General features: G+C 43.6%; 1 protein-coding gene across 1 annotated transcript in view; it reads left to right on the top strand.

Moving 5' to 3' along the window:
- Nucleotides 1-15,216, top strand: part of ZNF804A (zinc finger protein 804A) — a 149,476-nt gene extending 134,260 nt beyond the window's left edge. The window contains exons 3-4 of the mRNA XM_062506718.1: nucleotides 9,429-9,559; nucleotides 11,949-15,216. Of these exons, the coding sequence (XP_062362702.1) occupies nucleotides 9,429-9,559; nucleotides 11,949-15,216 (3,399 nt within the window). The remainder of the gene's footprint in view (nucleotides 1-9,428; nucleotides 9,560-11,948) is intronic.
- The last annotated feature ends 259 nt before the right edge of the window (nucleotides 15,217-15,475 follow it).

The raw sequence follows: 15,475 nt of genomic DNA, 5'->3' as shown, positions 1-15,475 counted from the left end.
GGGGAATTCATGTGTCTGCTTCAGCCCACCAGTTATTAGTGTATCCTTCAAGGGTTATGGGAAATAACATTTAGAAGACCTAACTGCAAATATTAATTTCTCATTTTTGGTCACTATGCACATTGCAGAGATTAGAAAAATTTAAGATTTGGTAGGTTCATTTCAGTCTCTGTGGCAGACTTTCCTAAAATGTCATGACCAAAGAGGCTGAAACTAAAAGAAAAAAAAAAAAAAGTCTGCTATCAATTTTTAATTTGCTTGTAGAAAGGATATTGTGTCCTCCTGCAGCCAGGACAGGGTAAGAATCAGAATAGCAGCAGGATCCTACAGAGAACTTCAGTGCTGGAGGCACAGTGGCCACAGTGAGGAGCTGATAAATGCCAATGGACACTGGTAGGTGTTGGAGGGCACTGAAGAGTTGTTGGAGGGAGTCTCAAAGAGCTCAGAGGAGCCAAGTACATTATTCATGCAGAAAACAGCAAAGTGGTCTCCAAAATGAGCAAAAAGCAGCTTTAACAGCTGAGCCATCCAATCTGTGTGTTGATGGGAGTATCTATTTTGTGACCTCATCCCTCTGCAGAGCCATTCTAAAGGGAAATCCAATTTTCCCTCTCCAAAGAGGTGTAGAGGTGACCTTCCTCCGGGAGGGCTTCTTGGTGAAGTGGTTGCTCCTGTGAAATGGTTTATGGAATATGAACTCTGATCAGGCAGGGGTTTTTCCATTAGCTTGGGGCTCTCTGGATAGACTTGAGAAGAAATGTTGTGGAGCTGTCAGTATTTATGCATAGAAAATTGTAACTGGCCAGAAAACAAATCAACATTTCTCATTCAGTGACTGGTGCCCACCTGAAAATATCAGGCAGCAGTGTCTCCCTGAATCAATATTTTGGTTGCAGTAAAGTCAAATTAGAAAATATTGGATATGCAATGCTCAGAAAGATTATTCTGGATGCACAGCCTTCACTGCTGGAGTGAAAGGAATAGTGGAGGATAATGCTGTGGGAGCAGGGAATGGCACCTGATGTCTGAAATGATCCACGCTGCTTTGTCCCTCCAGAGCCAGGGAGAGGAGCTGCTCAGGGCACCCACCCTTAGGGACACCTGGGTCTTCCCAGAGAGGTGGAGTTATGCCCTTTTCTCTCACAGTGCTAGGAATCAACATTTCTTGTCAGGATTTTCAACATTGCATGTGGGTTTGGATTTTTTTTGTCTCTCTCTCTTTTTTTTTTTTTTTTGTTTTTTTTTTGTTAGACTCTTAAATGGTGTAGTGATTCTTAAAGAACTGATGTGTACCAATCTTATCTTACATTTTTGTGGCTGAGGAAGCTTTCTTAAGTGCCGCTGGAACCTTTCATGTTGAATTTGAAACCTCTTCTCCCCATGAGCTCAGCAGGAGTTTTCCCATTAACTTCAATAGAAGTATAAAGCCTAGAATTATTAAAATAAATACCAAATGCCTTTAAACTAGAGACTCTGTAAACACTTTCCAGATGTAGAAGTTTGCATCAGCTTCATGCTCTTTTCATTATCTGGTAAAATTATTTTGATAGGTGAGATGCTAATTCTGTATTTCTGTGTTGTTTCCTTTGTACGTCCTTAATATTTATGGAATATTCAGCTGATTTTTGCTGAAGCCAACAAAAAGTTCCCTGCAGCTTGCAATAAGCCCAGGCTGCTGCTACACATGTGGTTAGTAGCTATCACAGTGAAATATTCAGTGTGCAACGCTCAGCAATTCTGCTGGCTTAAAACAATGTTTTTGCACACTGCAGCCATTAAGTCAACTGCAGAAAACGCAGTTACCTTAAAACAAAAGCAACAGAAGTGTTAATTTGTGCTTCATAGCCTGCTGTTTGCCCAAGTCCTGGAGCTTTGTTCAGGTGTGAGCCACAGTGGTGTCTGCATCCTGCAGCAGGGGATGCTGGAGAGGAGCAGAGATGCACAGCACCAGAAGGGTGTCAAATCAAGCGAGGCTTCTTGAGCATTAATCATCCCATAATGAAGTATGTGTTTGTTTCTGGCAGATAATTTGAGAAAGAAAAGAATAAGAGCTAAGAAATTTCTTCTTCCTTCTATTGCTCCCGTGTACATATTTTGCAGTTACATAATCAAGAGTAATTAGTGAGATATTCATCAGGCATAACTAGCTTGCATGTATCTTACAGGTGCAAGTGTGAAAAACATTTAATGTTCTGATTTTCCTCATGATTCAGAAACAGTAATGTTTTCATTAGGTTTTGCTTTTCATTTTAAGCTCAAGAGTAATTTATTTTTCCCCATAAAGTGAGATAGGAAAAACTTGAGACACATTACAAGATGCTTCAACACAAGTATGTAGTCTCAAAAACTAATTATATTTCACAAAAAAATTAATTTCAGTCTTTATATTAGAACATTAGAAAATATGAATTTTCAGTTGTATAGCATAATAAATCTGTTTTGTATTATTGGTAGCTTCTAAATGTAAAAACTGTCTCCACAGTTCTCTTTTGCAGACTACACAACAAAGTATTGCACAAGCATGCTTATGAGCAGCTTCAGAGTTGTCTGAGGAAATTTGCATCACATCAGTTCATTTAAAGTTAGTGAAAAATCTGAATCATGAGGAATCTCATCTTCTCATCACCTGCCCCCCATCAGACCCACGATGGATGGGTAAAGCAGTACCAACTTCTTCCTTTCCTCTTAATTCATCCCCACTTCCTTCCCAGTCTGGGATGATGCTCATGACAGTGCTGGAAAAAGAGCAGTTTCACATCTACTGAACCAACCTTTTCAGGAATATTATGGGCTCCAAGGACTTGCTGTTTTTAAATCCTGCATATAAGTATGTGCGTGTTAGATTTCTTCTAATATTAAAAGACCATCAGGAGGGAAGTGACTGCAATCTGTGGTAGAAATATGAGCAGGAAAGGATTTTTCCAAGCCTGTGTGTTATTTGTTGTCTTCTGGAGGGCCTAAATATCTCATCATTTACAATGTGGTTGTGTTGCAAAGTTGTGGAGTTCTTGGTGTTCAAGGTTGAAATTTTGCAGCTCAACGTGAGATGCAAACAGCCATAGGCAGAGGCAAGCAGAACTTGGAAGTTATTGCTAAGCCAGCAATAGATTAATGCTACTTTTGAAAAGGAAAGAGTTTGGCCAGTGTGGTCCATGTGCTGATAATGGGGGGAGGTAACTCCTGCACAAGACAGAAATCCTACAAATGGTGCTTGGAAGGGGACAAGATCAGGTCAATGGGGCTTTTTCAGTTATGGAATTTCTGCCCCAGCCTCTCCTAGGGACATGTCCTGGTGCCACCCACCCTGGCAGGAAGCTGTCCCTTACTCTTCCAGCAGCTCCCCATGGACCTGTGGGCCACTGTTAAAAACACCCTCTTGGTCCTCATCATTTTCAGGAACTTAGAGCAATTCATTCCGTGGTGGCAGCATGAAAAACAAGGAAAAATGTCTATTATCTGTCCATATGTCTATAACTTCTTCCTTAGCTTTCTTCTTTTTCATTTCTTCTTTCTGTGAAAATAATGTGTAACTTCAGCTAGGGAAGTGCCTGCAGCACTAACAGGGTAAATTTTTTGGATATTATAGCATCGTTCTCTTGAAGCTTTAATTTTTTCCTCTAATCTTTACAAGAGGGGAGTTTTTTTTTTTTAATACTACTACTACTACTACTAATAATAATAATAATAATAATAATATGAAAGATATTGTCATGAAAAGTATGTAGCACTGGAGACCAGATAACAAGGGAAGAGATGCTGCCCTGTTGTGCTGTGTGAAGGAGACTCCAGCTGCAGAGCAGTAAAAAATATATATGTACATGCTTTCAAAAAGCACTGAAGACATAAGGAAAATATGTGCATTTTACATCTCAGTAAGCAATGTTTTCTGCTTTAAATGGCATATTTCATTCCCCATTTGAGCGTTTACAGGTGTTACATGAGCTGTGTTCTAGTCAGTTATTATTTATAATTGATTAAGCTCGATCCTCTTTGTGGAAGACACTAATCTGGTTTGGTGTGACAAGTGTTTATCTGATGAGTCCTTGTCACTCTGTTTGCTGCACCATAATTCACATGAAGCAGCAGTATTCCATCTCAGCTAACAGGGAGTTACTGAGCAGCAGTCCTGCAGCATTCAGAGACAGCTTCTAGAATCAGAATTGGAAGATAAGCAGCACTCATATTAATACTTATTACATATCATAGATATGATATGTAATATCTATGGGGGTTTTTTTTAGGAGACAAATTGAATACAAGCCAAAAAAACAGCTTCGTTAAAAATAAAAAAGTAGGCTTTTTATCACGTACAGGTTTAGAGGGAAGAGATTTTTTTAAAAAACAAATCCAAATTCCAGTTATGTCCCACTTCTACCACAGTGCTGAGCTACCAACCCATGTTGCCCACGTTTAGGTAATTTGGAAATTTTTGAAGGGCAGGAAGGAGCTGCAGTGGACTTCCAGTTGCTTTCAAGGTGCAAATGGAGTTATAGAAAGGATGGGACTTTCCCATCCTGCTGGGCTTGGGATGCACGTGTAGCACTGAATATCCCATTTCTTCATGGTCCCAACCTGTCCCTGGCTAGGCAGGTGGAGAAGAAGTGGGCTTGGCCTTTTATTTTGATGAGTTATTTTTGAAAGCTAAAAGCACATAAATTAATGATTTAGTGCCTACTGGGAATACATTCATTTTTCCTGATAAAATAAAAAGACAATAAAGCATCAAAATTTGATGTAATGGCTGTTAAATTCTGTAATTTTATGCTTCCATTGATCAGAAAATGAATTTACGGCCTACGTGTTTTCAGCGCTGTAAAAGTCCACGTAATTTAATTGTTAATTTAAGGTCAAAAGCAAATTAGCACAATAATATCTGAACTGCACTGCCCTAAAATCTCCTGATAGACATCTTTCTGACTCCTGCTATTATAAAAAGTGTTGCCATTGGTTCTTGACCCTGTTAAAGCTGTTCCTAGGTAAGCTTTGCAAAGGGTAGTTTATGAGAGCCTGTTTGAATAAGCAATCTTCAGATGATGCCTTTGTGCTGGTGGGATGGCTGCATTTTCTGTGAGATATTAGCACCACTGAGAGAGCCTGTATCAATCCTGATTCTTGTTATGATTTCCCCCTTCAGCCTCATCAACTTCATTAAAAGTCTCCCTGCTTTTCTTCAGAGTCAGTTCTGACAACATTAAGTTATAGGCTCAAAGTTACAAAATCATTTGAGGCTGGGGTTCCCTCCCCCCTCATTTTGTCACCTTAATGCCATAGTATTCATGCATGTTGGGTTTCAATATTCAGCCTTTATGTGCTTTTGCTGGCCTGAGTCTATTTATTAATTAATGCCTTCTCTGTGTCTTGAAGGTCCATTAGTTTAAAGGGCTATTGCTGCAAATGTTTAAATCTTGAGGGAAATAAAAATAAAAATAAAAAGCCAACAGCCACTTTTCAGGGTGGCAGAAAGCTTGTAATAATGATGTAAGAAGTGCATGCAATGCCATAATGTGTCTTTGGTTTTGAGGGGATTTGATCCAGAGGGACATTTCAGGCACCTGGCCCAGGCAGCAGAATCTGGGCTTGTGGTTTCTCTACTCTAAAACGTGGGGGAGAATTAGGAACCTTGCCATTAGGAAACCTAAAATTAGGAAATTTTTTGAAAAGCAGCATCCTGAAAGGAACTGTCTGATGTGGTAAGTGGGGAAGACAAGGGTGAAGTGAAGAGACCAGGAATGGGTCCTGGTGGAAATCCTCTTAGGATTCCCTTGGTTTTTCTTACACTTGTCTTCCACAGCAAGTGTGGGAACACCTAAGCTCCGTGTCTGTGAGTGACCTGCAGGCACACCAGAGTTTGGAGCTGCTGGGGCCATCTCATGGATAGTTCCATCCATGCACAGGTACACAGGAACCTGTAAAAATCTTCCTTTTCATCTGGGCACCGACATACCTGACTGAGGTTTTTAGCAGGAGGTGGAATATTTCTGCTTCAGGCCCTGTGTTAGGGTTTGATCTGTTAAAATAAGCCAGCTCCTGCCCCAGGGAAAGCAGTCCAGTTGCAAAATCACATTACTGGAGAATCAGAGTCAGGCTTCCCATCCCTCCTGGCTGGGCAAACCGAGGGCGCCCGTGCTCTGCACCTCCAGCGTGGCAATACAGAGGGTCAGGGTAATGATGAAGGCATTTAGGTCTCTTGGAGAAATGTCATTTAATTATTCATTGTGAACTGTTGGCTGAACTCTGCTGGCTGGGTCACACACGTTTTTGAGCTGCTTCCTAAGCAGAGGAAAATGCAGGAGGGAATCCAATACAGTATCCCTGCCTGCTAATAATTTGCTTGCTGATCCATGGAAAAAGCCAAACATACCAGGCATTAAACTAGCTATTGGAGTTAGCATTAGTGAACAGCTCTGCCACATAAAAAGGCAGAAAAATATAAGGAAAAGATGGTTTATAGGAACAGGTCACACTTGTTTTTCTGTTGCTGCCATTCACCTTGAACAGCTTCAGGGGGGTCCTTCTGATGCTAAGGATACATGGACTAATGGTATGATTGGGTAATATCTCATTTTCACTTGCATAATACAAGTGAAACCAATGATTTGCAACTAAGGGCAGCAAAAATACAATGCCAACAATCCTGAGCATGACTGGGGCAGTAAGGGAGTGCAGGTGATGATAGCTCCTCACATGGCTAAAAAAACCAAAGCAGAAAATAACTACAGTATCAAAAAAAAAAGAAAAGATGGAGGGGACACAGATACTCTTTTAGGTGATCTTTTATTTAAAGGAAATAGCATGTTTTTTAAACGCCAGGTTCATGACTTGTGTTTTAGAGCTAGGAGGAATTCCACTTAGACATGCATTTGCAGAATAAAGACCTTGGGATTTGCCAAGGTATAATCTTTGCAGGTTGTTAAAGTACTCCATGAAAGACTGACATACCAGTTGTGAGAAGAAAAGAACCAAAGCCCGTTGTGTAAGTGGGTTCATTTTCTGCAAAGACCAGTTTTCTGTACAGCAAAGGGAAAGTTTTATCTAGGAGCAGGTCTGACAGAAGGGGAGCTCTCCAGAAGAGAGCAGGCAAAGGCTGAGCACACAAAACTTGTGCCACACCTACTTGTAGTCATCCAAGGAGAATAATTTAACTACTTAAAAATTGAGAACAGGCATGGAGTGCTGCTAACTTGCAGCGGTAAGACTAAAGGGTTCAAAATCTGCTCATTGGCACTCAAATCACTAATTATAATCATCCTAGTAATTGCAGAAAAGTACTGCAGCTGGGAGGTGACTGTGGATTTGTATACACCTCAACTTCTCCTTTTCAGCCATGTGAGACAGCACTCTGTCTTCCTTTTGTTCCCTTATTTCTCACCTACTTCTTTCCTTGGCATTGGAGGGGAAAAAAGCCCTGCAAAAGTGCTGAGTTCCACTAAATGCAATTAAATCCTCTCTTTAAGTGCCAAGGCCTGGAGGTGAGGAGGGGAATGAGTAAATTCCTTCTCTTGTGTTTTGAGTACTCAGAAGTTGTGTGTGAAATGAAGTACTTCAAGTTTCATGAGTGGCTGGTGGGAGGCAGGGTCAGCATTGTGCTGTCTAGGAAAACAGGAGTGCACAAGGGTAAGATATGTTCAACAAAGTTGTTTCACATTTCAAGTGTTCTTTTTTTTTTTTTTTTCTGGGAAAAAAGAGATATCGTGCATCTAGTTTTGAGTGTACTTATAACCTTATACTGTATTAACACAATAAAACAAATTTTTATCAGTAGAAAATTTTGATATTTAGAAAATATAAATGGTGGAAGATTACGTTTCAGATTGTTTTTCTCTATCTATCAAGGCTATCCAGGCATTTGAAAAAGAATGCAAAACATGAAAACAGAGAGTGGTACTCATTTTTTTGCAAGTTTGTTTTCTCTGCATGTTTCTCCCTATTTATTTCTTGGCATTAAAAGGACTGCCCAAGTAGTGTTACCATCACCCAAAATGGCAAAGACTAATTCAGCGTGTGACTGACTCTTAGAATATCTCGAGCTGGGTTGGACCCATGAGGATCGTGGAGCCCAACTGCCTGCCCCTTGCAGAACCACCTAAAAAACTAATCCATGTGTCACCAAGAGCCAGCTGGTCCCTCAGCTGCTGGCAGGTTTGGAGCTGTGGCCACTTCCCTGTGGAGCCTGGTGGAGTGCCTGGCCACCCTCCCTCCCAGGGAAGAAATAAATGGGTGACAGTGTGTGAGAGGAGTTTTTCTGTGAACAGGGTAAAGAAAAATTCACAAAGGGGGTGAAATAAAAAGAATTGAGAAGGAGCAGGAGGATGCTGCTGACAGTGTTTCGCAAACTCTATTCTGTGTATCTACTATGTGTGCCAGCAGTGGCAACAAAAGCTCTTAATACCCCTCAAACAGTTTGAAGTCAGAGTTTTTGCTTCTATAAATCACTATTCGTGGCCACTCATTAGCCCCAGACACTAAAAGGGGGTGGCAAGTTACTGGGTTCTTCCCAGAATTGTGAGATCCTGGTTTTGTCAGATGATGCCACCAGCCTGTGAGCCATCATCAGGGCACACTGAGGACCACAAAGGGGGTTTGACACCTGCTGGTTTTGCTGAGGTGAAAACCCAGGGAGGCCCCTGCATATTGTCCTTCTGTCATATAAAGAAAACAAGATTCCCTTTTCGTGTGCAGAGTCAGAGCTGAGCAGCTGGAGATAAAATCACCTGAGGTCCTGGATTGCACCTCGGTGTCTGTATAAGTGAGATCAGGAAACACAGGCTCCTTCAAAGGCACAGTCTCTCCATTTCAGAATACAAGACTTCTCTGTTCATCGCATCCCTTGGAGATTCCCTGCTGGGTCAAGACCCTTGAACATCTCTAATAAAGCCTGGGATGGCAGGACAGGAGCTCTCAGGAGATTTGCAGGTGTTGGCATGCTGGTAACAGGGAGGGCAGGGCCAGTGGTAATCTGGAGAGAAGAGCTGACAGGGACCTTCCACAGAGCAGCAGGGACAAGTGCCATGCCCAGCATCTCGAGCAAGAAAAAAAATCCAGATTTAATATCATCTGGAGGGTTAATAGGCTTTTGAGAGGCTTTGCAGAAAAATACCTGGGGTGGTCTCGTTTTTTATTGATATCTCAAAAAGGGGTTATGCTGTGGGGAATGTTTTGGGGAAGAATCATGAAGAAAATTCTGGGTGAAATTTGTCTCATCCTACTGAGGCCGATCCATGTCATCACAAAAGCTACAGTAAAATTTGCTAGGTTGTCTCTAGCGTGGCTAACCTATCTCTAGGTATTTTGGTTATTGCCTTGAAATCCTTAATTTTTTTTTTTTAATGGTTAGGTTCATGCTGTGAGCACTTACCAGCAAGTAACTGTTATTGCAACATCTCTCATCCCAGGGGTTTTTATGTGCATTATGTGGCTGTTTCTTGCAGAGACTGAAGGAATTGAAACAGAGGGAGTTTGCTCGAAATGTAGCATCTAAGTCACGGAAAGATGAAAGAAAACAGGAGAAAGCCCTTCAACGTTTGCACAAGCTAGCTGAGCTAAGGAAAGAGAGAACCTGGTAAGTCCATAGCTGCTCAAACAGATAAAAAAAAAAAAACAACAAAACTTTTAAATAAGCCCTCCACTGTTAGCTGGTGCTGTGGGACCCTTGGCTGTGTTTTTAGGGCGTTTTGGAAGCATTCTGTGCACAGTATTTGATTCACACCGTGTGCAGGAATGAATGTTTAACATTGCTTTTTCAGCTGAGCTAAAATGACACATATTTTTAGTTTAAAAAAAAAAAAAGAGAGAGATGCGTTTCATATATATTTCATAAAACCAGGCACTTTGGTAGAAAGCTGAGTGAATATCTCATGCATCTAGGTCATGCATTTGCAGGCTGACACTATTCATTGATGAGGTGAGGAGCACAGTCTGTCTCTCTAGGATGTAACAGATCCCTGCGATTTAGCTTTCAAAATGCTCGCCTGGGAAAGCATCCAGAAACCTAGCTTTAGATCTCAATAGCCTGATTTTTTATATTAAAAGGTAAGTGCTCCCTTTTCCCCTGCTCAGCAGTGTGTTTACCTCCCTCTGCACAAGTGACTCCTTGCTACTCGTACACTTTTAGTTTTGTATCTAGGCAAGCTGTTGAAATTAGTATTGAGCTTTCTAGTTGTGACTGAATTCTCAGAATATGACACAGTTCTGACGCCGATAAGCCACTGAAAATAAATGTGCTTGTCACAGTGTATTCTCTGAAGACAAAAAAAAATGAAAGAAAAAAACGTTGATGCTCATGTGCAAATGTTTTCTCTTTATTCAGCCTTTGCCCCCACCCAAGATGAACTAGCAGAAAAGTCCAGCCAAGCTGCAGCTCTTGTTCAGAAATAGTCTCTTTGTCCCTAGTTTGGGGGGTGGGCAGGGTCCTGAAACCAAGTCTGAATGAGCAGGTGGATGGAACATGAATGCCACGGGGTCTGTTTGACAGGAGCAGCACAGCACCTAATTTTTCATCTCCTTATGATAACTCATGTGGAGACTCTTTCTCCTCCATGACTATTTTAAGTGTCCATATTTTATACTTGAGTAGGTTAGATATCATTCCCCCTAAATGTGCTCAAAACCCCTGAATTTTGCATGTTGCATGGGAAAGAGGAAAGAGGATCTTAATGTTTCCCTTTTTCCATGCTAGTGAAGCACAGATTTTGCAAGCCTTTGTTGTTTCTGGATTATTTGGAGTTTTTCAAAAGATCCTTTTGCACAGTCCTGAAGGAGAATTTCTATCTGAGCCTCATTTATCTATTCCATAATTGCCATTTACCACCACTTTGCATCCTTAGAGTTGTGACATAGGCACACAGGATATTTTAAACTGGCATTTTCTAGACCGGTTTTGTAGAAGTCATCACTTTATTCTGTGAAAGAAAGGGTTTATGTGGGGATTTAATATATATTTCAAATTTATAAAGAACTGGGCAAGGCAGGAATTCTCGTGAGAAATTCCTTTTTCATAAAACCTCCACCTTAATTTCTAGACCTCCTAGGGTAATGACATTATTCTTCATCTCAGAATTTCTTGGGATCCTAAATGACATTTGCAAGTTTTCCCAGTGACTCATCAGTGAGTATTGCTCTGCACTGTAAAACAGAGTGATTTGGCTAAAACAAACAAACAAATGGTTTTAACATAGGTCCGTTACTCCTAGTGCCAAGCAGCTTCTCTGGATCCTGGAAAATTGTCAGCTTAAACACTTTTTGCTCTTCTCTTTGCTTCCTATTAAGTCGAATAGAACAGATGGGAAGAGGACATGAAATGAAGAAGAGAAGTAGACAGTAATAATTTTTTTTCTCAAGAGGGATGAATCACTTACTTTACTTCTGTCAGCTGAAATCCTCTCCCCAGTTTTATTTCTCCATGAAAGAAATTGCTGAGATGGCAGTGGTGTGGTTTGTGCACACGAATAGGGTGGGAGCTGCTGGGGGATTGCCTGTGGGCAGAGCAGCAGCCACTGGAATGATGACTGGGGGAAAGTGCTCTGTGAGGCACTCTCAGTTTTAATATATTTTGTAGCATGAAGGAATGTAAAACTGCTGTCTGTAGTCACAGTGTTGTAGCCAAGGTGGTCTGCTGGGAGAAGCATGCAAGGTTCCTGTGGGGACAGACAACCTCTTCTTTGGCCTGCCAGTGTGTTTAGGAAAAGTTAACTATTTTGTAGGAATATTAGTCCTTCTGCTGATAGCTTCTTCACATGAAGGAGCTGGGAGCATAATATTTACTCTTTTTTTTTTTTTCTAATACTAGACATCTTTATTATATAAGCTGGCATTTTTTCATAGTCTAAATGCACATATCCACAGAGGCTTCCTCCTTCCTTAGAAAGCTCCCTTAAATACCAACGTTATACCATGTTCCTGTCAGCAGTCCTCTGAACAGTATTGACTCCAAGTTTTGTTTTCCTTCCTAGCGCTCCTGGAAGCGGCCCTATGTTCAAATCCACTACAGTGACTGTGCAAGGTGATTGCAATGATATCCCCAAAAGTGCTGCCATAGATTCTGCCAAAAGCCAGGATTTCAGCTGTACATTAATGCACGATGCACAGAATTGCAAAGACATTGCTTCTGTTATTTCGTCCGTCCCTGGAGATGCAGGTAGCCATCAGTCTGACCCTAACAAATGTGGAGATCACGTCCAAGGAGCTCAAGGACACAGAGTTGGGTTCTCCTTTGCTTTTCCTAAGAAAGCAGCAGTCAAGCTGGAGTCTTCAGCTGCCGTTTTCTATGAGTTTAATGAGGAAACCTCCATGGAGCATGGACTTAGCAGAAGGAGTAGGTTTGTTCCAGGAACGTGTAACCTTCAGTCTCCTTCAGCAGCAGAAATAGTTGTATGCCCTGAGGAGAAACACAACTGTTCTCACCCGCTGGTGGAGAAGTGCACAGACACAGCAGAAGCTCCTGAAGCTCCGGAGCCAAAAGAGCTGTCCAGTGAGGAGAGCAGGCTGCTGGAGAGTCCAGCTGTACCTCCTGCCATGTCCCACTCCAAGCAGCTGGTGTCCTCAGACACGGATGGCCACGGTGTGGATGTGAGTGTGGCTGACTTAGGGGACCAAACCCTGCCCCTGGTTGCAGACAGTGCTCAGGTCCTGCCCCTGGATGGCAGCGGACACGAGCTGCAGGCAAACAGAGCTCCCGTGCAGGAGCTTGGGGAGGATTGCTCCTCTCTGCAGGATGTTGCAGAGGAAAACTCTAATGACAGGAACAGTGATAGATCTGCAACTGGAACTGAAATTAAAAAGCTGGGGGCAGATGCAGTAGTTCCATCACTGTGTGAAGAAGGTGGTGGAGCCCCAAAAAGCAAACCAGACATAAACAAGAGACCCTGTCAGCCCTTTGTTCCCGTTCTTAGCAAATATGGATCCAATATTCTTCAGTGGCCATCAGAAATGTTAATTTACACAAGTACAGACCCATCAATTTCTTATAGCTGTAATCCCTTATATTTTGATTTTAAGTCATCAAGAGCAAGTGAAAGCCAAGAAAAGCCCAAGCATCAACCAAACGTACCTCATTTGCACCATAAAACTGAATCTAACCATATCTTAATCTCAGACTTTACAAAAAGACCTACTTCAGAGTGTGGTGATTATGAAGTAGAGGTGAATAAAAATGTGTGCAACTATACGATACCCCTGTTAAGTGATGTTTCCTTCTTCAGAAATTGTGACCTTGCAAAAAATCAAAACAAAGTGTCCTTGGATGAGTCATTCAGGATTAGAAAAATAGAAAAGTATCACATATCTCATAACCCCTTACGACAAAACACTGTGATAGATGAGAAATACGACAAAGTCTGGATCAAAGCGGGCCATGAAAAATGGCTTCACAAAAACAGAAAACGGAAAAGGAGAAGAAAATGGTGTCATTGTCATTATCATCACTGTGGAGACACAACAGTTGCAGAGATGGAGATGTCTGCAGTAACTGAAAAAGAAATTACTTACAGAGATGAAAATAAACATCAGCACCTCCAAAACAATGCAGAGAAGTGCAGACATGACGCGGGAAATATCTGGTTAACCGCAGGTGAGGTGCAGCAGTCACAGCCAAAATTTGGCATTGAAAACGGTCCTAAGAGAGTCGTGTCTGCACCAGATCACATACACTGGGACAGAGGCTGGTGTGACTTTTGGAGTGCCAAAAGCAGTGGCCAACACCATGGCTGTGAAGGACCACGCAGGAAGAGCAAGGCGAGCTCCCGGAGGCAGGCGAAGCAGCTGGCTCTGAGCTCCAGGAGGCACAGCCTCAGGGACTCCAAATCCTGCTGCAGCTGCAGAGTCAGGAGGTCAAGCAGTAGCCCAGAGCATAAATGCTTAGGACAATGCAGTGAGGAGAAGGGCCCTAGTCAGAACCAGCCCGTAAAGAGAGGTTACAGTGTTCTGACAGAAGAAGCCGAGAAGCCCCACCGCAAGCGGAGGCAGCACACCTATTCCTATTCCTCTTCCTCGGATGAAGGCTCATGGGGACAGGCGTTACCCACAGGGGAATATCTAAGGCAAGGGCACGCTTTAGGTACCTATCACAAGGCAAAAGGGAAACGCAGGAAAAGGAAGTCTAGAATCCATCACGTCCTCGTCGACACGAATGCAAAAAGTGAGACCTCCGAATCTTCCAAAGAAAATTCTGCCAATTCTACGTTAAATGTTTCGGGGGACTTACTGACTCAAGACAATCCAGAGGAAACTAATGCGGCTCCCAGAGATGATGATGCAAAAGACAGGGATGAAGCAATGGAGCTGGAGGAAAGCAAGTCGCCCGTAGAAGCTGCTGCCCCACAGGTGCTGGGAGATGACAAACCGAGGGCGTGCACAGCCACGGAGAGCGCACCGGCCGCGCCTCCTGATGGCACCGCACCCTGCGCCGCTTCTGCCCCCGAGCGCGCTGCCGCGGCTGCTGCCGTCCGACACGGTGTCCCCCCAGAGGGAAAGGCTAAGGAGAATGGCAACAGTCGCGAAAATCCAGCTCGTTACAAAGTTCCCGTCCCCAACAGACAGCAGGAACAAACTCCTCCTAAGTCCTATCTTTGCCATTATGAGTTGGCCGAGCCTCTGCCGCACGAGAAGTCGGGCGAGGTGGCCGCTGAGTGGGTGCAGTGTAACCCCGGCGCATTCAGCAGCCCCCCGCCCTTGCCGTTCAAAGAAGCGCACCTAAACACTCCCACCTTTCTAACCACCGAGCAGTTAAGAGCCCCCTTCCCCCTGCCCGACCAGACGCTGCTATTCCCTGCGGACGGCCACGAGAAGTTCAAGGAGCTGCCGTCGGAGGCGTTCCAGCAGGTGATGCCGCAGACCGTGCTGTCGGCCAAGCTGAAGTTCGCCTTGGCCCCGCCGGGCTCTCCGCTGCCGCCGCTGCCGCTGCAGCCTCCTCTGTGCTCCGCCTCGGTGACCACCATCCACCGCACCGTCCTGCAGCAGCAGCACGGCTCCGTCAAGGTGCTGCAGCCCCCGCAGCAGTTCCTGTCGCAGGTGCCGGCTCTCTCCCGAGCTCCCCTGGCTCAGCTGGCCGTGGGGCCGCGGCTCTGTCCCCACGCCGCTTTCGTGGCCCCGCCGCCGCTGCCGCTGCTGCCCCCGGCCGTGCTGCCGCCCGCCCCGCTCGCCTTTCCCCCGCTGCCGCACTCCGTCTTCCCGTCCCTGCTGGCCCCGCACCCGGCTGTCATCCCCCTGCAGCCGCTCTTCTAGCGGGGGAAAAGCCTCCGGGTGAACCGTCCCGCCGCCTCTCAGCGTTTTCTGTGGGCTCAACTGGTGACAAGTTCCTTGCGAAGTGTTTGCTGTAAGTATAACGATGCAACAAACATTCACGGCGAGTTCGGACCTATATTACTGAAGCACTGAGTAGTCTGATACTAATTATGAACTATCTATATATATATACATGGAAATAATGTCTTAGAATACATATAATGTATATAAAATATATTTATAGTTCTATAACCTATGT

This window comes from Cinclus cinclus, chromosome 21 (genome assembly GCF_963662255.1).
Source record: "Cinclus cinclus chromosome 21, bCinCin1.1, whole genome shotgun sequence".
Taxonomy (NCBI): Eukaryota; Metazoa; Chordata; class Aves; order Passeriformes; family Cinclidae; genus Cinclus; species Cinclus cinclus.
This window is presented reverse-complemented; position numbering and strand designations above follow the sequence as displayed.